This window comes from Galeopterus variegatus, unplaced genomic scaffold, assembly GCF_000696425.1.
Source record: "Galeopterus variegatus unplaced genomic scaffold, G_variegatus-3.0.2 Scaffold6822, whole genome shotgun sequence".
Classification (NCBI taxonomy): Eukaryota; Metazoa; Chordata; class Mammalia; order Dermoptera; family Cynocephalidae; genus Galeopterus; species Galeopterus variegatus.
This window is the reverse complement of record NW_007732933.1, coordinates 73278-99122: the sequence shown is the minus strand read 5'-3', so window position 1 is coordinate 99122 and position 25845 is coordinate 73278. Positions and strand designations below refer to the sequence as shown.

Below are 25845 nucleotides of genomic sequence, written 5' to 3'. Positions count from 1 at the left end.
TGCAATATATGTGAAAATGACAGAAGTCAATAAGCATATGGCACACACAGCTAAAAACAATGTTGTACAAACACAAGTATATTTATAAATTTTTATATATAGATCTTCATAAGTATTCATGGAAAAATCAGCATTTACACAATTTTAACTAAAAAATCAACATTCACTTTCAAATGTATGTGTTTTATACAAAAGGATATACATTGTAGGACATAATTTCATATTTTATGTATTTCACATAATCAAAATGCATAAAACAAAACAGAAATATTCAGAAAAGTATACTTTGGCTCCATAGCATAGGTTTTGCATAAATGTCAGTTTGTTATTACCGTAGTAAAATAGAAACAAATAAATAAAAAAAAATAGGAAAAGCTATAAGCTCAATGTATCCTGCTCATTATCTGTTTTATAAAAAGAATCTTCAAAAAACAATAGCTCTAATAAAACTGTTATAATTTTTTTTTGTATTTTGCCCTGTATTTTGCCAATTAGAAGTTAAGATGGGGTGATGGATGAATATGCTTTACTGCATTAGGCATCAACAAGATGATGAATTCTGTATGTTGAATTTCAAGCTTTTCAAAATTTCAATACAAAATATATTCTACTTCTAAGTCATGTGTATAAAATGTTAAAAGTAAATGCACCCATTATGTTGATTGTCACTTATTTTGCAAAAGCATCATTACAGAGACTCATTTTACATACAAATTGAAATGCTACAAACCATTGAACTGTACAAATAGAACCAGTGTGGTTAATTAACAAATGTGTTTTGTAGCTACAAAATCACTGTTTCACATTAAATTACATAAGATGAGAAGATACATAAACCAATCAGTCACCAGCATTTCATATTTTGACTTGGAGCCTTCTGGGAATAATCTTTCACTTTGCAAAATAAGTTCACAATGGTACATCATCAGGGAGTTTGATTGAAAAACTGGGCAATAATTTTCAGTCTCTGAAGAATTTAACCGATTAGAAAGATTCTCTTATTTACTCCATTACAATGACTTTTAAAAGATAGCTTATTTTGATCTATTTAAAAAATACTTATACAAAAATTATATGCAACAGCAGCTTTAATATAAAAAATAGTAAAATAAATTTGATAAAAATATGGGTATTAATATTTTTCTGAGACTGATAAAATTTCATATTCATTGAATGTCATGGCAACTGAACACACTTGGGGAAAAATAGGTCTCTATATTGATCAGAAATGTCATTCTTAAACTTTAACACAGACCAAACATTTTGTATACTCTAGGCAGTAGGAAGGCAGCCCCCATCATCAGGTAGCACACCAAAAATGTTTGGTTTCATAATATAGTTTGCGAGAACTACCTCTACAAAGTCTATTCGTGCTGATGCTCCTGACGCTGCCATTTCTGGTGCCCGAAAAGCTGCTGCCTCCACATCCTCTCTTGTAGGTGTCACTGTATAGTCTCAGGCGATTGAGCAAGGGGCACACTCTGGATCTTCAGATGCTAAGATGAGAAAAATCAATTTCAATGCCCAAAAGATGGAACTCCTAATGCAGAAGGTGTCTAAAATAATTACCAATGGATCTATGGTACAGGGAGGCAGAAAATTTACTTCTTTTAATGCAATACCATGGAAACAGGTTTTAAGGAAGATTTTTAAGATTTCTGTAAAATGGAAACAGAAAATTAAATTCACAGTGAAATTGGACCAGATGAACAAAAACCATGCATACTTCCTGAAAGGAGCAAGTGAAACTTTCATATGATGATCATCAAGTGATAAGCCATTCTCATGAAAATAACTTGCTTAAACTAACAATTGCAAGGTTATTTATGCTTGTTCAAAGGAACTCTACAATAACAAGCATCATTGATGAAGACTATTTTAACATGAGTTTCAATGTTCCTTTCTCTTTCTGAAAATGAGAAAATTTATGAACTTCTTGAATTCTACAATTTTTTTTTCTCAACTCTAGCAGCTCCCATCATATGTAGAATAATTCAGTTTAATCTCTACAATGTGCGGGAAAAAAGCACTTATATAAGGGGTCCTCAAAAAGTTTATGAGAAGATTTTATATTATCTTTTAATTCTATTTTTGCACAAACTTTTAGAAGGACCATTGTATGAGAAAACATCACCAAAAGACACCAAGGAGAGATATATATGTAAGCGGCCATACTGTAGAGGGGTACATTTCATTACATTAAAAGAATTTGATTGGAAGAATATTTTGGGTGTAAACAAATCATCATTCTTCCCATTTATTTTCTATGAAATACTTAAATAGCAACTTTTGCAGTGCATCTTTATATTTTCATAAAAACATGATTTGTATCTTTGTAAACAAATCATCATTCTTCCCATTTATTTTCTATGAAATACTTAAATAGCAACTTTTGCTGTGCATCTTTATATTTTCATAAAAACATGATTTGTATCTTGAAAAAAATTTTTAAAAATAATTGGCTTGAATGAAGATAAGTGTATATATTAGAACAAAATCATTTACAAAAATATTTACCACCTCTGGAAACACAACAGTAGCTCAAATTAATATACCATGGCTATTTGGAATTAAGTCAGTTAAGTAACAATTTTTATTTAAAAAATTGGCATATTTTTAATTTTGTTATTTTTATTTATACATATTTATGGGGTACACAGTTGACTATCAGTATTTGTGTACAGTGTGTGATGATCAAATCAATATGATTGGCATGTTCATCATTACAAATCGTAATTACTTTTTGTGTTTTATAACAGTCACTTTTACATCTTGTGCACCTGAATCCATTATACTTGATATACTGCAGAGTGACAAATGATTACAAATTATGACATTCTTTTTGAACATAATTTTTCAGCAGGAGCCATTCTGAATCAATTAATCATGCTATTACTCTACTTAAATTTTCTCTCCAGAAAAGCCGCCAATTGCATATTTCAATTAACGACATGCATTTTTTTTTTACAATTTTTGATGTACTACATTTTATTTAAATTAATTAAATGCTACAATTTTACTAACATATAATAATTTAAAAATTGAATATGCTTAAATAGCAAAACACAAAGCAAATTATGTTTTCTTCAAATTATATTTTCTCAGATAAATGCAATTATGTTTATGCATAATATTAAATGATGATTGACTACCTTAGCTGCATTAGAATTTTTTTTTGCTCCATCTAAAGAGACTATTATATTTTCAGTTAAAAAATGAAAATATAATATTTCATTACAGATTTTTGCATACAACTGAAATCAGTGCACATTAATCTTTTCACAAAGCAGGAAGTATAGTCTTCAAATCCATATGATTATTAATTACATTGGAAGAACTTGGCAAATGCTCTCAAAGTTAAACAATTCCATGTATATACAATGTGTACACTGGGAAGCACATAGAACTATTTGAACAAAAATTACCTATCTGCATGTTTATTTGACAGGCAGTACATAAATAGATTCTTTGTGAGGATATTTTGTCTCACAGATTTTGCTAGAAGTTCAGTTTTATATATTTGTTTTTGAATGTAATATTAAATAATCATTTAAAAGAGATGTTTATTTACATATTGATAGAGGTATTTCACATGATTATCTTAACTCTACCATGCATGTTTATTAAGTTCACATTCTTATTTTGGTGATATAAAGAAAATAACAGCATGTGCAAAATATTACAAAGAACATTATATTTTTATGTTTTAAATATCCAACTATATTTTATAAGTAAGAAGTGGATAATGCTACATAGCAGTAATTCAAGCTCAAGTTCAATTAATTGTGCATTTAATACATTTTCCAGGATAATTTTGAAAAATGCAACAGGATAGCTTCCAAGCTTGAAAAAATAAAATCTTAGTGTATTGTCTCAGATTTATCTGCCTTATCATTTGACCTTCTCAAAGGGCACATAGATTTTTCAAGAATGAAACAGTCTAACAGAACAGTAATATAGCAGTCAATATTCTCATCCCATTATTGAACGAGCCAAAATTCAACATCAGCTGAAAGCTTAAAGCATCACAGCATATAATTTGGCTTTGAGGATAGGGCACAGGTACAAATCATTTTCTCTAAACATCAAGGTGATCAATACCTAGATCTTTATAATGGCAAGCAACATTTTATTCTTTTAATATATTGTATAAATTTTCCCAATCTATGTGTCATTTGTAGTAAGAGATTATTAAAACTCAATGATTTAAGAACACACTTTTATTACAAAATGCAATCATCTGCCAGAGTAGTCTTTAGTTAACCGTTAAAAATCTTAAACCATATATATAGTATATAAAAGGTTGCCCAAGTGTGCTCAAGCTAAATCAACTTTTGAAATGTCTTTGCACTATTTTGTTGATATGCTAAGGTATTTCAAAGGAACTTAATAGAGAAATGGAAGAGGGTTTATCTACAGCCTCCAAGTCCTACAGAATAAGGAATGAATGCAGCAGAAGTGTAAAAGCGAGCGAGTGATAGAATCTCTCTGGAGAGTCCAAGAAACCTGTCACCTGCGTCTTTATTTTTTCCATAGAGTTTACTGTGCAAAGAGAAGAGGAAATTCTAGGCATAGGAAATTGCATGCGTAAATTTGTTAAAACTTTAAAGCAAATAACTTACTTGGGATGGTGAGATGTTCTTTCATGCAAGAACTTAATATGGAGGGGATTGTTGGGGGATGAAGGAGCTTGCCTTGTGTCCTTATATATTTATTTCTGTACCTCACTCTTTTTGCTCAACCTCAAAGAAAGTGTTTCTTCATCTATTCAAGTCAAACTCTTACTCATGCACTTGATTTCAGGCTCTATCAATCTCTTCTAGGAAGGATCTGGCTTCCTAAGTTTTCCTGTCTTTCTCTTTCCTCAATCTATTGTAATGAAGCTCAATATGAAATATAATACATGACATGCCTTACCTGGTGCTTAGCACACAAAAGCCCAAGGAATTGTAGTTAGGTATCAATGTCCTCAATTTTTTCTAATTCCAAATCCAGCTACCATTTCTCAGTCTTTATCTTTGGGATCTCTTTGCTCTCTTTCACTGTTGATTATTCCTTTCGTCAAAGCTGTCCACTCCCTTGGAGTCTATGGCAGGCCACTCTCCTGCTTTACCTCATACTTCATTGTCTCCTTCATGGGCTCATTCTCTACCTGTCACATAAATGTTGGTTTTTCTCTTCTAAGTTCATTGCTCTTGTCACTCAGTACATGAGGATCTGCTCCCATTGTTTCAAATAACATATATACTAATGAATCCCAAATCTATACTTCCAGCCGACTAATCTGTCTTTGAGCTCCAGATTCCTATATCTAACTATATTCTAGGTAACTCTAATTGGATAGTCAGAAATTGAATTTGTCACTTTTTTCAACAAGCTACTTAATTTGGAAAAAAAAAATTATATATATATATATATATATATATATATATTTAACCTTCATTGATGGTGTCAGCATCTGCTGGGTCATCCGAACTAGAAATCTGGAGAACTTGATTAGACTCCATCCTCTCATTTCTAACATCCAAGTAACCTTAAGCCTATTCCAATTTTATCCCCTAAATACTTCAGTAATTGGTCCCTTTCTCTCCATCTCTGTTAACACTGTTCTACAGAGTAAGCAGATTATTTTTGCCTGGATTATTACAATAAACTGTCAATTCATCTCTTCTTCCTCAAATTCATACTCCACATGATTACAAAAGGAAACTTAGCTATGTCACTCCCTGTTATGGGCTGAATTGTGTAGCTCCCAAATTTATATGTCGGAGTTTCAATTCCCACTACCCAGCACCTCAGAATGTGACTGTATTTGGAGACTAGGTCTTTAAAGAAGTATTTAAAATGAGATCACTAGGGTGGATACTAATCTAATATGACTGGTATCCTTATAAAAAGATGAGATTAGAATACAGATACAGAGAGGGAAGGTCATGTAAAGACACAAGGAGAAGACAGCTATCAACAATCCCAAGAGAGAGACCTCAGAAGAAACACTTTGATCTTGGACTTCTAGCTTCCAGAATTGTAAGAAAATAGATTTCTATTGTTTAAGACAACCAGTTTGTGGCACTTTGTTATGGCAGCCTTAACAAACGAATGCATTTATTTTATATAACAAATACATTTGTTATATATTTGTAATATATAAAGTATATTTGTTATATGTGACAAATTTGTTGTATGTTTGTTATATAATAAATGTATTTGTTATATATTTGTTGTATATTTGTTAAATATAAAATACATTTGTTATATATAATGAATATATTCATTTGTTAAGGCTGCCATAACAAAATGCCACAAACTGATGCTACATACTGGTTGACTTATATATTTATAAATATACCTTCGTATATTTCTTTGTAAATTTCTTCAATAGTTGCCCAGAGTACATGGGATAAAACCTTAATATGACAAGCCCCAGAGTGTGACCACACCTTTCTGTTTGGCTTCCCCTCTGACCACTCTCTGCCATGCTATGCTTCAACATCCTTCCCCTGCCTACAGCTCCTTGCATGCTCTATATTCCCCACCTTCATACCTCTGCTACTACTGTCTTCAGTTTGATCATTATCTTTTCAGGAAGCTGTTTTTTACCCTAAACTGATTTTTAAGTAATGCACAGAGAAATCTTCTGAAAGATAGATACATAGTAAGAGGGGAAAAGATAATTATAAACTTTTGACTTTAATGCGTGCCTTGGGTTGAATGTTCACCCCAAACTTAATCCCCACTGCACATGTTGAGGATGGGAAATCCTACTATAGTAACTGAAAGATGGGGCCTTGAAGAGGTGATTGGATTGTAGGACAATGCCATTGTGAATGGATTAAAAACTGGTAGTTATGGGCACAGTTTGGAGGGCTTTAAAAGAGAGTAAATGGGGAGGTTAGTGTCTCTGTCTGCTCCTCCACTTTCTGCCATGTGAGACCCCTGCATTGCTGAAAAGCCACCACCAAAGAAGGCCCTCACCATAAGTGTTCCTTGGACTTTGGACTTCCCACCCAACCTCTAAAACTGTAAGCAATAAATTTTGTTTTCTTTACAAAGTACCCAGTTCCAGGTATTTTGTTATAAGCAACAGAAATGGACTAATACAATGTGACCATCATAACTCTTTAATGTTTTTCCTTCCAGCTTTTTAAGGCTTATTTTGTTTACACAATTAGGATTTTACTGTACAAGTGATTCAGCATTTTGTTTTTATTTGATTTGATACTATTCGTTGAGCATTTCTCCATCTCTAAAAAAAATAATAATTTAAATGGCTTCATAAACTTTTCCACCATGTTGGCTTACTTCAATAATTCTAATCATTTTTCTATAACCAGAAATTCAGAAGTTGTACTTGATTGCCCTGGGCATTATAATGAACTGTATAGTGTGATTTCCAAAACTCTAATTCTAGACCCCTCTCCAGTCTCTGGATCTGTCAATAATTCTAATCATTTTTCTATAACCAGAAATTCAGAAGTTGTACTTGATTGCCCTGGGTATTATAATGAACTGTATAGTGTGATTTCCAAAACTCTAATTCTAGACCCCTCTCCAGTCTCTGGATCTGTGTATGTATGTCTGCACCAGGGCATTTCCTAAAAGTTAACCAGTTCAAAACTAAACTCATTATTTCTATCACCTGTCTCACCCCTCCCATCTTTCCCAAGACTTCTTTATCTGGTTATAGCACAATAATTCACTGAAGCACTAAGTCTCTCAGGTAGCAAGCAAGAATCATCCTTGACCTCTCTTTTCCTTCAGTCTTTTCCTATTCAAATTTAATCATTTACTAAAGTGTTTTGACTCTATCTACTAAATGTATCTTGTGTCTTTCCTCTCCACTCCACTGTCATTGATTTAAATTGGTTCTCATGATTTCTTGGCTATTGGAATTATCTCTAAGCCCATCTTTCTGTCTCCATCAATTCCATCTTTCTCAGATTTGCTTCATAACTGTTAGTTACCTTTGAAAAATGCAAATCTGATCATGTCACTCCCTAGCTTAATGTTCTTCAGTGGATCCCTGGATCCTTCAAAACCAAGTTCCAACCCTTTGGCATGGCTCGGTATTAGGTGTTCCATGTAGACTATCCTATGCTATGCTGTTCTTCTTGTAACCCTCTGAGGGCATCAGCCTGACTTTTCCATTTTATATTAGTGGTTCTCAGAGAAGTAAAATCTTTGTATGTCCAAGGTGGAAAGAATAATCACAGAGAAAGAAGAGGCTAAAGAATAAGAAACTTGTAATAAAATTAATTAGAAATGAAATAAAATTTGTTTTTTTCTTAACTTCTGAATTCCTTTCTTATGGAAATATATGATAATTTTGTAAAGTTTTTGGTAATATAGGCTTTGCCAAACTAGCTTATTTACACAAGTGTCCCAAAGAGTCTGAAGAAATTGTGACATATTACTCCTGTTGTAAGTTTAATATATATAAACTTTTCAAGGCTCAGTAGTTTAACAAATGTTGATAAAACAATGAACACATTGCTAAAAACATTATTATTCTATGAATAACTCATGAATGAAAAGCAGTAATCAATAAAGTTACATATTCATCATTTCAAACATGGAAACTTAATGGAGCCTTGCCAGTAAGCAATAATTACCAAAGGAGCACTAATGTAGAATTGATATTCAGTGCTAACAAATTAATTCTGAAGCTAATTGAAAAGAAACTTTGCTTTGAGTAATACCACTATGAGGCATGGTTATTGTTACTATTAATATTATTATTGTGACTTTTAAGAATATTCTAATGCCTTCATTTCATGGGATACTTGGTCATATATATCTTCTTAAGTTAGGGTTACAGTAAGAAGTTTTGTAAATAGGAAATGATAAATAATCCTTAGAATCAGAAGGATCTTGTCGGAAAAGTCTGGATGCTAAGTGTTGCCGTACATTCCAGTTGCCACAGTAAATCCCAGCCTGCATTGTATATTTTATTTGTTTATCTAAATATTTAAAGTTTCCCTAACACATGATGCGCTATTGCCTCCATTTGTCAGCAATTCCTGTATCCTATGACAAAAAGATTATGATCACAACTTTTCCTCTTCAGTTACAAAGTTTCTCACTGAAGACTAGAGGATGTTAACACCCTTTGTTCTAAGCAGTGTTTCATCAGTGGTAGAAATTTTGCAAGTTATTTGTTAGTCTGCTGATGTAATTGCCATGTTGCCTGATGTTCTGACACTTCAAACACAGGGCTACAGATAATTGATCTTCTTTTCTTAAAATCAACAAACACAGAATAAATTTAGTGACAAATTACTGATTGCTGATTGCCACAGTGCTTGGAAGACCCAAAATGGGCTTCACTAGTCAATTCTGGCCAATATATTTACATGCACTTAATATTATACGTTTGAAGCTGTGTTGTTGAATATCATTACAGACTTTTATTTTTAATTTTGTCAAGCTAATTCATCTATCCATTCATTCATCTAACTATCCTTCCATTTATTGTGTTCTACATGCTTACTACTGCTCTAGGCAATGCAAACAAAAATCTGAAAGACTTGTTCTATAAAAGAACTCATAGGCTTGCAAGGAAAACAAGAAAGTAAATAAACAATTGCAACACAACCAGATAACTTATTATTATTATTGCTATAAGAGCACAGAAGAGGGGTGGCTGAGCCAGTCTGAGTGGGGTCAGAAAGGTCTTTCTGGAAGAGTTTATCTCTACTGAGTCATAAAGGATAAGTAAATAAATCAATCAAAGAATAAGGAAAGATGTGTCAGGCAGAAGGGACACCATATACAAAGGCCCAGAGATAAGAGTGTAGTTTAGGGTGACTGGAGTGTAGAGTGTGAAGAAGGAAAAAAGTGAGGAGAGGAAAGAGAGATAGATGAGTGGAAGGTCAGGAAAGGGCCATTATCTTAAGGAGCATAGATACTTTTTCTTGTAAGCCATTGAAGTTGCTAAGGATTTTAAGGTAGAAGGGGATATCACATTTGCATTTTAACTTTGGAAAAAAAAAAGAGTGAAGGATGGCAAGAGTAGAGGTAGAAATAGGTGATTTTAACAGCCTGAGATAATGATAACCTGAACTAGAGCAATAGTACTGATGGTTAAGAGAAAGGAAAACAGATTTGAGAGTAACTACTCATAGTTCATATTTATTTTACATTTATTTATGTAATTATTTGGTGAGTAGCTATCTCTTTAATTAAATATATGTTCCATGGGGACATGGTTGGATTTATTTTTGCCCATCATCATATTTCCTCTGCCCAACACAATGCCCAGCACAGAAGTTCCTAATAAGTATTTGTTGTGTGAATGTTATAATGAATGAATTTAAAAAGTACATTCATATTAATGCATTCTATACACTAGGCAGTATATGAACCCATGAGAATACAGTGATGAATAAGCTCGGCAAGATTCCTGGTCTCAAGGAGAAATTTTAGGAAGAAGAGAAACAAGCAGTAAATAAGAGAATTTGTGATAGTAATCAGTGTTACATATAAATTAAAACAGGGTTTTTACAAAATGCCTGGGGTGGGAGGGGCTATGTTAGATTGGAGGGTCATCAAAGACCTTTCAAGGTAAGTTCTATGTAAATTGAGATTTGGGTGATAAAAAAGGAGCCAGCCTCTGAGGGCAGAGAGTTCTAGACAGAAGGAAGCGAATTAGACAGATTTGACAGAACTTGTTGACTGACTGGAAGTGGGAGTAAGAAATAGATCTTAGATGATTCACAGGATCTAGAAAATGTTATTTCTATTAACTAAGTTTGAGGATACAGGAAAGAGTGCGGATAGTGACGTAAATGATGAGTTCAGCTCTGGAACTGTTGACATTAAGGTACCGGGGTGCATTGAAATACATAGATGATCATTCATCTCTAAAATATACGCTCTTTTTTTAAGATCAGGAAGGCTATAGACTATGATAAAAAATTGTGCAATAATGTTCTCTAGGTGAAACTCCTTAATTGACAATATCCTCAGCTGACTACATTTGCTGAAAGTCTTCCAAGTACCTGCTGATATTCAGGGCCAGTAGACTCTGTTCTGATGATTCAGAATTTTCTGTTAACGTGGACATCCCAAGGAAACATGACTTTTAATTATTGGTAGGCTTTAGCCAGGACTATTTCCAGGCAGAAATCTAGAAGTCTGGACTCTTCTGCTGTACTCCTTACTATAATGACCAGTATAAATGCTCAGTTTTAACTTCTGATTTTCTTGTAAAAATAGTTTCACTTCTGTTGAAAAAAGCCTGATTCTCTTGTGGTCCTACCCACTACTTTTGCCCAGCAAAATAACCTATATGTCACATATAAGTACATGCTACCAGGTTTCCATGTTCAACCTAGACTTGGGGGGTCTGGTTCTGTATCTTTTACTGCAAATATTTTTCAATACTTTCTTGGGCCATAGACTGTTCTCTTTATGTCATAGAGAAGAATGCCAATTAGATTTCTTTATTGAGGACATTTTTGTGGCTAATTTTGGAAGGTGTTGTTCTAATGACATCCAAAGTAGAAAGTGCTGTTTGTGTTCAGACATGTCAGAGACTACCTACTTACCTAGAAACACAGCTACCATGACTTCACAATGAAATGATATCTCAACAGAGAAGGCTCAACTTTGAGGAATTTGACCTGATAGACCTGCCCTACTTGTCAGATAACTTTTAATAAGTGCCAGAAAGCTAGACTTTAGCAACTGATTTTATCAAGTGTGGGTAGGACTGAGAGGCACCTGTGTCTGTTCGAACAGCAAGGACACCTGTGATTTCCTGCTCCAAATGCACAGATGCTGCAGGACACAAGTCATAAAGCAAGGAGCCTCTGGTCTAGAATTAAGATTCTTCATAAGCTTCTTCTGTCATGGCTATACTAGCTGGACACTAGCTGGATCCTGCCTTCTTTTTTAGTTTAATGGCACCAGCTTAACACTTCATTCCCTAGCAGATATCCTTGAGCTTGAATTTCTGCCTCCTTGGATGTACTCAACTTTTTATCAGACTTGTTTGCTAGGCTCCTCCTTTTTGATCTGATTTCTACTCCTAGTTTTCTGTAAGCTGGACCTGTTAAATTGCTTGTCATGCTCAGCAGGACTCAAAATGTAGATTGAATCGGTTACAATTTAGGAGTCAAAATCCATTAAAAAGCACATGCTATTCTCAAGTCACTACTGCTAAATTTTTGCTGACACAAAAATTTTCTCATTTTCCTAAATCAATATGTTGACACAAGGTAGTATTAAGTGGTGCTCATTGAATAGTGTTTAAAAATGTCATTTACTGAATTTATCTAAAGAGCATTATTTATGAACATTATCTACAAAAATATCAACACTGTTGAAGATGTGGTAGATTATAATGCAAAAATTTCATAAATTGCTGATAACAATTGAAGTAATTAAATGGCAGTTCTTTTCAACTTTTCTCTTTGAAAATGCTTTGTATATACATAAAATTAAAATGCAACTAGTGTAAATTTATAAATGCATTTATGTCATATATATTCTTTTTTCCGTGTGGTTTTAATTTTAAAAATTTTACTTACCTCTCCCCTCCTCTCTTTCACCCACTTCTCACTCTGACCCCAGCCTAAAGTGATCCAAATATATATGCAGTATGTATCTTACCATATTTTTTTTGATGTATGTGTAATCACATACAAATACATACAAACATAGGACATTGTGAAATTGATTTTTTAATAAAAATTAAATTATACACACTTTTCTGAGTTTTTCTTCTCTCCCTCAATAATAACTTATAGAAATTTCAATGATCATTTCAATGGCTTTATAGTGGTGCTGTACCATTATTTATTCAGGCTTCACTCTGTTAATAAATTTAATAAATTTTTCTTAGTCTTTTTTTTTTTTTGGTGTCCACTCCAAATGATGCTGCTGCAGTCCGTATTACAAATTAAGTAATACACCTGACTGTTGTTTTTATATATGGCATAATCCAGAGAGTCTAATTCCATTTTATTTCAAATGAATCACCGACTGTACAATATATTTATTAAATATTCACCCCTTCTCACTGATTTCAAATACTGATCTTGTCATGTTTTAAATTCTTATAAAAACTGAGATCTGCTTTGACTTTTTATTTTGTCTCATTAAGTTTTTATTTTACTTTATGACAATATTTATTTGATAAGAATAACTAATAATATGTTATCCTGACAAAGCAAGTCTTCCACCATTAATACTTTTTGTTATAAATTCTTGACTGTTATCTATCATTTGTTTTCTATTATATAAACTTTAAGATAATTTCATCCTATTAAAAGCCTTCAGAATCCTAAGAGGATTTGGGTGAAATAAATATTGAACTTCATTAATGAGTAATTTTGGGAGAAATAATATTTTTATGATGTTGAATCTTCCCATTTAAAAACCATATGTCTTTTCATTTATTCAGATCTTCTTTTATGCCCTTCAATAAGAATTTATAGTTTTCTTTCATAAGCATTATGTTTTTCAAGTTAAATTTATTCCTAAGTTTTTTGTTGCTCTAGGAAATGGAATATTTATTTCAGTTTCTTTCATCACTGCTTTTTTTCTAGAATGGAAAAAGAAAAAGGCCTATTGATAATTCATCTATTTATTTTGTCTCCAGCCATCTTGCAAAATACCATTATTCATTTTAGTAGTATTTTAGGGCTCAGATTTGCTAAGTGCACATATTATGATTATATGGTTAGTGAGGAATATAAGTCACTATCAGTTATTTCTATTCAGCTTCCTAAGTCAGGCAGATCTGTCTTTAAATCCCTAATCTACCTTAAGAGTTGTGTAATACTGGGCAAGTTGTTAAGTCTATTTTCCTCATCTAAAAAATGGGAACTGATAATGGTAGCTAAATTATAGTAATACCATGTGAATTAAATATATTGATAAACACAAAGTACTTTAGCCCAGTGACTGGCAGGTAAAAAGCAATGTGAAATGGTAATGTGAAGAGATTCTGCAGGAAACATGAAATAAAAATGATACAAACAAAAAATATGACAAATGACTATTTAGCAAAGTAGAATCCAACAAAGAATTTGTATTTCACCTGTTAAACTTTTTAAAGTTTAAAAAACAACAATTAGGAAAAAAAGTAAATCCCCGATCAGAGAATCAATATATGCACAAAGAAAAATAAAAGGGAAATTGCATGGCAAATTAAATTTTGTAAGTTGTGAAACCACTGGGAAAAAAAAGAATTGAGTTCGTAAGATTGTAGTAGAAGTGGATATATTCATTGAGATTGCTAACATCATTTAGTGCCCTTTAACTTATTAATAAAGGAAGATAATACAATTTCTCCAAATATTAACACATATTATTTAAAATCTAAATTAAGTTGAGTACGTTCTCTAGGAAAGGTTTTTGTTGGCTTTAAAATGAGTCAAAATGAAAATATCATTTTTGTCAGTTTAAAGAAACTTTCTTCCACTATATTGAATTCCTTACTCATTTCTCAACTTTATTAGCTCTTAACAAAAGAATTACATTTAGAGAAGGGTTGACATTTAAATTTTTATAATTTAGCTAAGAAAAGCTCCCCCCAAAGTGATTAATTTACACTTGTCAAAAGAAAGACTTAAAAATAGCAGAATCCATTAACCCTAATTGCCACTAGAGCAAAATAAAAGTGAATAAAAATTATTGGCAAAACTTATAATAATAGCTTTTACTAATTGACAAAGAAAGACAGTATATTCAAATTGTCTGTCAATAGCATATTGGATTTGATGATCTAACTGAAAATAATAATGATAGTTTTGATGTTATATATATAGTAAATTTACTATATAGTTGTGTGATACTAAAATAATGTTTGAAAAGCTAAGGAATAAACTTTTGAGAATCATAATGCATGTATTTACTGCCTGCAAACTGAAAAGTATGTAAATTTGTCTTTATCCTAGTCGCTGGAAATTATCAAAACTCTCAATGATCTAACTGAAAATAATAATGATAGTTTTGATGTTATATATATAGTAAATTTACTATATATAGTTGTGTGATACTAAAATAATGTTTGAAAAGCTAAGGAATAAACTTTTGAGAATCATAATGCATGTATTTACTACCTGCAAACTGAAAAGTATGTAAATTTGTCTTTATCCTAGTCGCTGGAAATTATCAAAACTCTCAGTTCTAATGCATTATTAACATAATCCTCATACACACACAGATGGTACATACTGAGCTGCTCTCATCAGAAACATGCAGTATTATGGGTTCCATATGAAGTAGTGGATTTGGATTTAGGTTGATCCAGGAAATGTTTTTTTTTTTGGGGGGGTGGGCAGCAAGAAAGTTTATTTCAGTTTATAAATAGTGATACGTATTTCTTGATCAGTTGCCTGAGGTTGAGTGCAGTTATTGTACTGCCATCAATTTCTCCTTTCAGATCTGTCAGTATTTGCTCTATATACTTAGGAGCTTTGATGTTGGATGCATACATATTTAGAGCTGTTACATCTTTCTGTTGAATTGACCCTTTTATCATTATATAATGAACTTTTTGTCTCTAGAGACAGGATGCCAGGCATTGAGGATGTTACTGAGATAAAGAAGATAAAATGACTCCAAGGACAGTTTCTCGAGACCTAGAGGTCAGATAACTCAGGAAATGCAAAATGGATACTTGTGCCATGGTCGATTCAGTGCAAATGTCTTAAGGCTCATGGTTTAGTGGGCAAGAGGGAGTGATTCTAATATCAGTACTTTTGCTTCCTGAGCAGTTCTTATCTGGATCCCGCTGTGTAACTGCCACTGTGAAGTAAAGCAGGCAGAGCAGGGACAGAACTGGTAAACTTTGAACCCCGAGTCCCTGTCAAAGCTCCCAACTCAAAGGATAACAGGGAAAAGAGAAAGGAGAACATCAGGAGAGACCTTCTAGCATGGTAGTATTGGTGTAGCCTGGATGGCCCCCTTCTGTCTGAATTCATCGTTCTCCTGAGCAAGGACTACTACAGCATTTGAGTCCCTATGAGAAGTTTCTCTTGGCTTCTTCTTTGTTCTCTCCCTTTACAAACATAACAACCATGTGCCATACATTATTGAGTATAATACATACATTGTATTACATATAATGCTTAAATACATGATAGATATGGGAAACAAAATTGGAGAGGCTAAAATGACTTGCTTAAGGCATGAAGGTACTGAGGGGTGAAAGAGACTGGAAATCATGTTTGTTCTACTCTAAAGCCTGAGCCCTCTCTACTTGGCCATGATTCTGCTATAGGCAGGGAACCATGGGTTGAGTTAAAAAAAAAAAAAAAAAAAAAAAAAAAAAAAAAGGATCCAGATTTTATTTTGTAATTAAGAAAGAGTTACGAATGGAAGTTTTGATTTTTAAAAATACTGGTATATTTTGAAAATTTGTTTTGGATTTTAATAGAATATTTCTTATTTTGCTATTAAACTGTTGGAACAACACATCTATCAGTTGTTTTTTTTCCCCAAAGCAACACTCATTTTTATTATATGGTTTCCAAATAATAACTTCATTCTATATGAGATTATAAAGATATCTGAATTTTCATTGCATTGGGTCAGCTCAAGAAAGTTGATTTAAACATAGATAGTTTATGATATACCAAAAAATTCATATTCCTGTTTCATTTTACTTGTTCAGTAATCCTAGATAGAAAAATCAGTGTGCATTTCTGTTTGAAGCTACACATGGAAAAATGTGACAGAAAACAATAGAAGAAACTTTAGGGAAGTTAATTATCCTTGTTTCATTTATATCTAAGGATCTCAACTTAAAAATAGGCTACAGAGCTATGGTGATTTACTTATTTAGTTCTTATTTTGTAGGTAGAATGGGAATAACAAACATAATCAGAATTTAATGAAGAAGGGGATTCTTAGAAATGTAATGCCCACTGAACTAAAAAGAAGTAATGGTAGTATGAGGGGTCTTCTAAAAAGTTCATGGAAAGTGTATAATATTTAAAATCTATGAATGAGACTGGCTGGCTAGCTCAGTTGGTTAGAGTGGGGTGCTGATCCCTGAACAGGCCAGTTGCATGCACAAAATAAAAAACAAAGACAAACAAAAAACTATGAATTGATTGCAAAAATTTTTACATCAAAATTGACTCATATTGACTTGTAACATGTTTGAACAGAATCTAGTTTAAGAAATAAGAAGCATAAGGGCCGGCCTGTGGCTCACTCGGGAGAGTGCGGTGCTGATAACACCAAGGCCGCGGGTTCAGTTCCTATATAGGGATGGCCGGTTTGCTCACTGGCTGAGCGTGGTGCTGACAACACCAAGTCAAGGGTTGAGATCCCCTTACCAGTCATCTTTTTAAAAAAAAAAAAAAAAAAGAATTTAATGAAACTCTGCATCATCTACCTTATCAATGGAATGTCTGCCAGATTTTAAAAGATTGTAAATTTTACTCATGAACTAATATTGAATGCTAGTTACTGTATCTAACTATGAAATACAAAAAATATGTAAGTTATTGAATTACAAATGAATTAATAATTTCAGGTTTCTCATTGTTACTATAAAAGGAAACAGCTACCATTGCCCTAAATCAACTGAGTTCATGTATCACATCCCCTTTCTCCCACCATTTGCTGAATTTAAGTTCTGCCTTCATCTTAGATTAGACTCTTTCAACATATTTCTTCCTGTGACAATCTGAAAGCTTATTTCAATTGCAAATATTATTTTTATCAGTTATGATATCTAAAAGGAAAAAAGTGAAAAGTACTAATTTCTTAATTGAGAACTTAATTAGAACAGAGTTCCATTACAATATGTTTTATTTTACAATTTTAGATAGATTACAAATCAAATAATGGTTCCTTCACGACAACAACTGAACATACTGTTTATCATTTATTAGCGATTTTCTTTTTCTCATGATATAGCCTTACCAGGGGGATATACAGAAGTTGCATTTGGGCACCAGAATGACTTAAAGAATTTGTAAACATTTCCAAGGAGAATGCATTTAGTAAGCTATGGAAACTTTGGTAAAAGATGTCTACAGGAAATTATAACTGTGTTATGGATATTCTGATACAAATTGTTTTACATGGTTTGCTTCCCAGGCAACAACATTTGGCAATCTAGAAGAGGCCATATTGCCTCCCAGTACACTGTACTGTCTTTGTCATTTCTTTCTTTAGAACACATTTTCATTTTACATAATGTTATGAAAATTCATTTAATCTAAAGTGTATACTATAATAAATTTCCTTATAAGGAAACATAATCTAAGAATGTACTCAAAGTTGATATTTATTTTTTCAATTAAAATTGGTAATATATTTAATTAACTAATATAAAAAAGTAAATAAAGTTTATTAAGCCGTGTCATTATATTTCCAAGATTTTCTAAAAACAAAAGATATTAACAACAATTCAACATGTGTAGTGTATTCTCTTCAAGGCTAATGATGAGTGAAATGCCTAAAGGTGTGCAGAGAAATGAGGAGAAAGATAAACAATGTACATTATTCTTGAATTATTCATTCGTCATTAGCCAAGAGCTTGCAGTAGTGGACAGATTATTTAGTGAGATAATATCACAGAGCTTTACTTCCTATTCATTTCTGGTCATTATAATTAATTAAGTGTTCGCCGGATGCCCTCCAAGTGCTTGGCATTAGTCTAGGCACTAAAGCCCTTCTTTCCATATGACATTGCCTGCTTTCATTGAGCGAGTGTTTTTTGAGAACCTTTCTTATGACCTACATGTTCGCCAATATAAAAATAAATAAATAAGATATAGTTCTTTCCTTTAAACGTTTACAGTCTTCTTGGAAATATACTCATAAACCGTGAATTCAACGAAGTGTGATAAATGCTCTCATAGAGGAATGTACAAAATGCTATGTAACGAACAGTAAGGAATAATTAACTGTCCCTAAAGAGTCAGGAGACACTTTACAGTGAGACAGGCATTTGGATTGCAATTTAAAGATTGATAATATATCACAAAAGAGAGAACAAATAAAACATTGCTTCTTACTTTTTCATATTCTCACTGCCTTGGGTTGAATATCACCCTAAAACTTAATCCCCACTGTAACTGTTGAGCATGGGAAATCCTACTATGGTAATTGAAAGGTGGGGCCTTGAAGAAGTGATTAGATTGTAGGACCATGCCATAATGAATGGATTAAAAATGGTGGTCATGGGCATGATTCTAAGGGCTTTAAAAGGAGAGTGAATGAAGAGGTTAGTCTCTCTTTCTGCAATGCCATTTTTGCAACGTGATACCCTGCCATCACTGAAGTCACCAACATAAAAAGCCTTCACCAGATGTGATTGTCTAGTAGGCACTTAAAACGTTCCATTGTCAATATCAAATTCCTGATTCCCCTCATTTGCTCCTCTTCAAATTTTCTCTACATCAGCAAATTGTACCACCATCCATCCAGTTAGTCAAACCCACATATTAGGAATGCTCCTTGATATCTATTCTTTTCTTTCACCATGCACTCTGCCCACCAGCAAGGTTCTATCTCCAAAATGGTTCTCAAATCTTCCCACCCACTAGCTCCATACAACCCCAGACAAAGCCACCGTCATTTCTCATCTTCACTATTGCAACCATTTCCTAATTGGTGCCCCTCTTTCATTTTTTCCCGCCTAAAACCTTGTCTCTACAGAGAGGCCAGATTGAGCAAATCACACTTCTCCCTTGCTCAAAGCCTCAGTGGCTTCCTATGACAATAGGTACATAATACCAATTTCCAAACATGGCTCACAAGGCACTTCATAATTTCACCCCACCTGCCTCTCCTGCCTCATCTCACACTCTTTCATTTCGTGCTCACCTTGTTTCAACCATTGTGGCCTTTTTGCTCCTTAGACACATCAAGCTTACTTCCATCAGGAATCTTTCACACTTGTTGTTGTTGTTGCTCTTTCTCTAGAAATTCATCATTCTCATCACTCAAGTTTAAATGTAAACTCCACCTCTTCACAATGGTTTTCCCTTATCAGCCTAGCACCCAAAATACAAAACCAAATCCCCCCAAATCAACCAACCTCCCCCAAATTCATCAAAAACCCAGACTCTCTCTATAACATCACCCTGTTTTCTTTATAGGAGTTACCTAAGTTATTCTCTTATTTGTTTATGTTTTATTGTCTGTCTCCCACCACCACACTTGGAAGTCATTGAAAAATAGAGAATCTGTCTCTACTGTTCACTGCTTATCCTCTAGCACCTAGAATAGTGTCAGGCACATATTAGGTACATGATCAATTAACTGACTTGTTCATTATATTAAGTGAGAACTTATCAGTATGTGCACAGAGGTAAAAACCTGTAAGTCATATTTAGGGAATTAAGTGGAAAGTGGTGGGAGGAAAGGTAGAAGACAGATTGTGAAGCATCTTGAATACCACATTTAGAGGTTTATATGTTATTTATGATATGAGCAATGGGAAGCCAAAGATTTTTCATTATGCATTCATATTTCCTTTAGGTATTAGATCTTCCTTTTATAAAACTAAAGCATATAAACATATTTTAAAATGTATATCCATTTAGATGAATGTAATTATTTAAGAGATGCCCATTAAGATTCTATTTAGTATAATAAATGCTGTTTCTTTTTCTTTGAAAATTGCATGAAACATTTAAGGAAAATAAAGTTTTTGCCTTTAGAAATATGTTTAATTCAGAAATGTTTCACTATAGTCAGAAAAGTCAATAAATAGCTTTAATAACTTTTTAATGTAATTAAAAACCAAAATAATTAGTCTAAAGTACCACTGCACATTTCCTAAATATAGAATGTTATTCTTACTTTTTAACCAATTCATTTAGCATAATATATTGTATTCTATCTTTTTAGAATGAAAATAAATCTAAACAATTAATGCTTGATAACAGTCCTAGCATTTTAATCTGATTAATTTTATTTTTAATATTGTTCATAAGATTATACAGTATTTATTTTATAACTAGAAAAAATTGCTATATGTAGTAAATATAAACAGAAGTCCTACTGAAATTATAAATAAAGATTAAATTTAAAGATAAAGAAATAGAAATACAATGTAGTTAGGTAAAGTTTTGAGGTCTTTTTGAGTATTGATAATGTAAAACTAAACATACTGGAATAAGCAGTTTGGCAAAGAAGAAATCACAGTTTTTAAATGCCATGAAAGAGAAAGGAGAGAGAAGCACATGGCCTCAGCCACCATGTCTCCAACACTGGGATCGGTGCAGGAAGAATTTTCCTTTGCGGCAAAAAGGTAGGCAGAGGACCCACACCAATCCCCATCCTCATCACAAAGGCCTGCAGATCCTTTGGCAAGATAAGCCTGGAGCCAAGTGTGGGGAGCATCCTAGAATACACATTTCACATTGCTTTAGAACCCTAGCGCAAACTGTGTACTCCCCACACTCCAGAATTGAAGCTGCTGCAGGTTGGGCAGCATTTTGAAACCAGAGCTGTTACAGGAGCACACCCTGCCGCCTGGAGCCAAGTGTGGGGAGCATCCTAGAATACACATTTCACATTGCTTTAGAACCCTAGCACAAACTGTGCACTCCCCACACTCCAGAATTGAAGCTGCTGCAGGTTGGGCAGCATTTTGAAACCAGAGCTGTTACAGGAGCACACCCTGCCGTGGAGCCAGTAGCCACAGTGCTTCCCTGGCACGCCTCCCAGTTCACTCACACCGGAAGCTACAATGCCTTGATCCTGGTGGCTTGAAGCCTGGGCTCAGAGCAGCTATGATTCTAGTTCTGTGGAACGGGAAGCCAACCCTAGTCCTTTTGAACTGATGTACCCCCATGTCCCTGGCCAGAGATCAGACTGACAGATCCTCCTCAGGCAGACAACCCCCTTTTACTCCCCCTATCCCTCACCCTACTAGCTGACTGAGGTGTGTGTACCTGAGCCCCCAACCCTGTAAAAGAGGTCACAGATATCTACCCTAACAAATATATTCTGAGGTGCTGGAAATAAAGTGCACCTGCACCCTCCCAGAGAAGCAGCCAGGCAGTTCTGTCCGAAAAAGTCTTGCCTAGCAGACTTGTCAACAGTCCCAGAAGTGGCTTCACCAGCCCCCTCACTGTAGGCCTGCCTATTAGCCCTGCCAACTTCACTGGACAGGCCACTTCACTGCAGGCTTGCCTAGAAGTAATGCCCAACAACCAAGAAGTGGCTGGACGGGCCTCCTCACTGTGGCTCTACCTAGTGGCCTTGCCCACTTCCTGAGAAGGGGGCTCAGCAGCTCACCCTTGGCAGTCCAGCTCCTGAACAACAAAGGGAAGTGCAAAGTTGCATCAGGCCCCGAGACCCTGCACAGCAGAAGGGCCACTAACAGACCCACACTCAGCTAGTCAAGCCAAAGTGCATACATGCCCCTGGCTCAGAGAAACAGCTCAGCTGTCATGCCCCTGGGAGACATGCTGCCAAGTCTTTGAGCCATTACACACACATGACTTTGAGTGAGAAAGAACTTGGCTGACATGTACCTGGCAGGCCCAACCTTAGTCAGAGAAGCAGCACAGTGACCCTGCCCCTAGCAAACCAGACCTAGAGACCCTGATATGCCATATACCCAAATCTCCAGCCTGAGAATCAATCTAGCAACCACATCTGCATTTCAACCACATCTGAGTCATTTCCTGAGGGGACAGGCCCACAGGGTGCATGTGCATACCTGTGCCTGTGAAACAAAACAGTGATCCCTCCCCCTAGCAAAGCTGTACCACTGCTGCCACAAACCAGCAAAACAAAGGTTGTGGAGTCACTTGTAGACACAGAGAAAGTGGACTAGAGCTGAAGAAACTACAAAGACTATATACTACTGTACCCATCTGGAACAAAGCCATTGCACTTTACCCACTGACACTCTAGGACACATTTGAGGTGAAAGACTTTTCCCATGCAAGCCACTCTACAAAACTCATAAAGGTGACTGTTCCACCTGATGCACAGATATCAACACAGAGAAACAATAAGACATGAAAAAACAATGTAATATGACCCCCACCAAAAAACCAAAATAATGCCCCAGTAAATGATCCCAAAGAAATGGAAATTGCCTACTTGTCAGAAAAGGATTTAAAATTAATAATCTTAAGGAAACTCACTGAGATACAAGAGAATACAGACAAACAATACAGAGAAATCAGAACAAAAAAACAATTCATGTTCTGAATGAGAAATTCAACAAAGAGATAGATATCATTGAAAAAAAAGCAGAAAATCTTGGAATTGAAGAGTTCATTGAATAAAATAAAAACACATGGGAGAGTCTCAACAATAGACTAGATCAAACAGAAGAAAGAATTTCTGTTCTTGAAGATAGCAGTTTTGAAATAGCACAGGAAGACAAAAAGAAAAAGAAAAATAATAAAAAAGAATGAACAAGGCTTACAAGATCAATGGGATACTATTAGGTAGACAAATACTCAAATTATGGGCATTGTGGAAGGAGAAGAAAACAAACAAAAAATTGAAGTAATAGCTGAAAACTTCCATAGTCTTGGGAAAGATGTGAAGATACAAATCCAGGAAGCTTAAGGGTACCCAAATAGATTCAATCCAAATAGTTCATTTCTAAGACACATTATAATAAAAGTACCCAAAGATAAAGACAAAAAGAGAATTCTAAAAACAGCAACAGAAAAATGTCATCACTTGTAAGGGAATTCCCATTAGACTAACAGCAGACTTCTTAGCAGAAACCCTAAATGCCAGGAGAGAATGGGATGATATATTCAAAGTACTGAAAGAAAAAAAGTGCCAGCTGAGAATATTATACCTAGCAAAGCTATTCTTCTGAAATGAAGGAGAAATAGTCTCTCAGATAAACAAAAATAAAAGGAATTCATCACCACTAGACTGGCCTTACAAAAAAATGCTTAGAGGAGTCCTATATATGGAAGAGAAAGAACAATAATAACCATCATGAATATACCTGAAAATATAAAATTTACTGGCAGAATAGATACACAAATAAGAACGAGAAAGGAATCAAACCTTGTCTATATAAAAAACAACTAAATTACAAGGATAAACATTGAGAGAGGAAGAACAAAGGATACACCAAACAACTGGAAAACAACCAAGAAATGCCAGGAGTAAGACCTCAATTATCAATAACAACCTTGAATGTAATGGATGAAATGCTCCAATTAAAAAAAATAGATTGTGTGAATGGATTAAAAAATGTGATCCATCCACATGCTGCATACAAGAAACAAACCTTACCTACCTATAAAGATAAACATAGAATGACAGTGAAGGGATAGAAATAGATATTCCATTCAAATGGAAAACAAAAGCAAGCAGGGGTAGCTATACTCATATCAGGTAAAAAAACCTTTAATGTCAAAGTTTACATTAAAAAAGAAGGGCACTACATAATGATAAAGGGTGCAATACAGCAGGAAGATATAATAATTATAAATATATATGCACCCAACAATAGTGCACCCAGATCTTATAAAGCAAATATTATCAGATCTAAAGGGAGAGATAGACACCGATGTAATAAAAATTGGGGACTTTAACACTCCACTCTCAACATTGAACAGATTTTTGAGACAGAAAATCAACACAGAAACATTGGATTTAAATAGCACCCTACACCTGATGGATCTAGCAGACATATACAGACCATTTAATTCAACACTTGCAGAATGCATTGTTTTCATCAGTGCATAGAACATTCTCTTGGATTGATCATGTGTTAGCCACAAAATAAGTCTCAACAAGTTCAAAAAATTCAAAATCATAACAAGTATTTTTTCTGACCATAGTGAAATAAAACTAGATATCAATAACAAAAGGAACTTACAAAACTACACAAATATATGGAAATTAGGAAACATACTTTTGAGCAACCAATGGGTCAAAGAAGAGGTTAAGAAGGAAATCAAAAAAGTTCCCAAAACTAATGAAAACAGAAATACAACATATCAAAACTTATGGGATACAGCCAAGGCAGTATTAAAAGGAAAGTTTATAGCAATAAATATCTATATCAAAAAAAGAGAAAGATTTCAAATAAACAAGTTTTCAAATAAATTCATCTCAAGGAAATAGAAAAGCAGGAAAACCCCAAATACGTAGAAGAAAATAAATAATAAAAATCAGAGAAGAAATGAATGAAATTTAGACTATGAATATAACACAAAAAAATCAATCAAACAAATGCTGTTTCTTTGAAAAGATAAATAAAAATGATGAACCATTAGCCAGACTAACCAAGAAAAAAAGAGAAAAGACCAAAATAAAAAAAATCAGAAGCACAAATAGAGATATTACAACAACTAGCACTGAAAAATAAAGAATCATCAGAGACTATTATGAACAACTACATGCAAATAAATACAAAAACCTAGAGGAAATGAATAAATTCCTAGACACATAAGTCCTACTAAGACAGAACCAAGAAGAAATAGAAAACATAAATGGACCAATAAGAAGCAACAATCTAGAATCAGTAATTAAAATCTCCCAGCAAAGAAAAGCCCTGGATGAGATGGCTTTAGTGCTGAATTCTATGAAATATTTAAAGAAATACCAATACTTCTTAAACTATTTCAAAAAATAGAAGTGCATGGAATTCTTCCAAATTCATACTATGAGGCCAGCATTACCCTGATAACAAAACCAGGCAAGGACACAACAAAAAAAGAAAACTACAGACCAATATCCCTAACGAAAACAGATGCAAAAATCCTCAATAAAATGCTAGCAAACAAAATCCAATAGCACATCAAAAAGATTATACACCATGATCAAGAGAGATTTATCTCATAGATGCAAGAATGCTTCATGATGTGCAAATCAATAAACATAATACATCACTTTAACAAAATGAAAGAAAAAAGTATATGATCA

At 33.8% G+C, this 25845-nt stretch overlaps 1 protein-coding gene across 1 annotated transcript in view; it reads right to left on the bottom strand.

Annotated features, from left to right (window-relative positions):
• Window positions 1-243: 243 nt before the first annotated feature.
• LOC103606751 (leucine-rich repeat-containing protein 7-like) overlaps window positions 244-25845 on the bottom strand; it is a gene marked incomplete at its 5' end in the record, with an annotated part of 93450 nt that continues 67848 nt past the window's right edge. The window contains one exon of the mRNA XM_008591303.1: window positions 244-1496. Coding sequence (XP_008589525.1) covers window positions 1490-1496 — 7 coding nt within the window. The remainder of the gene's footprint in view (window positions 1497-25845) is intronic.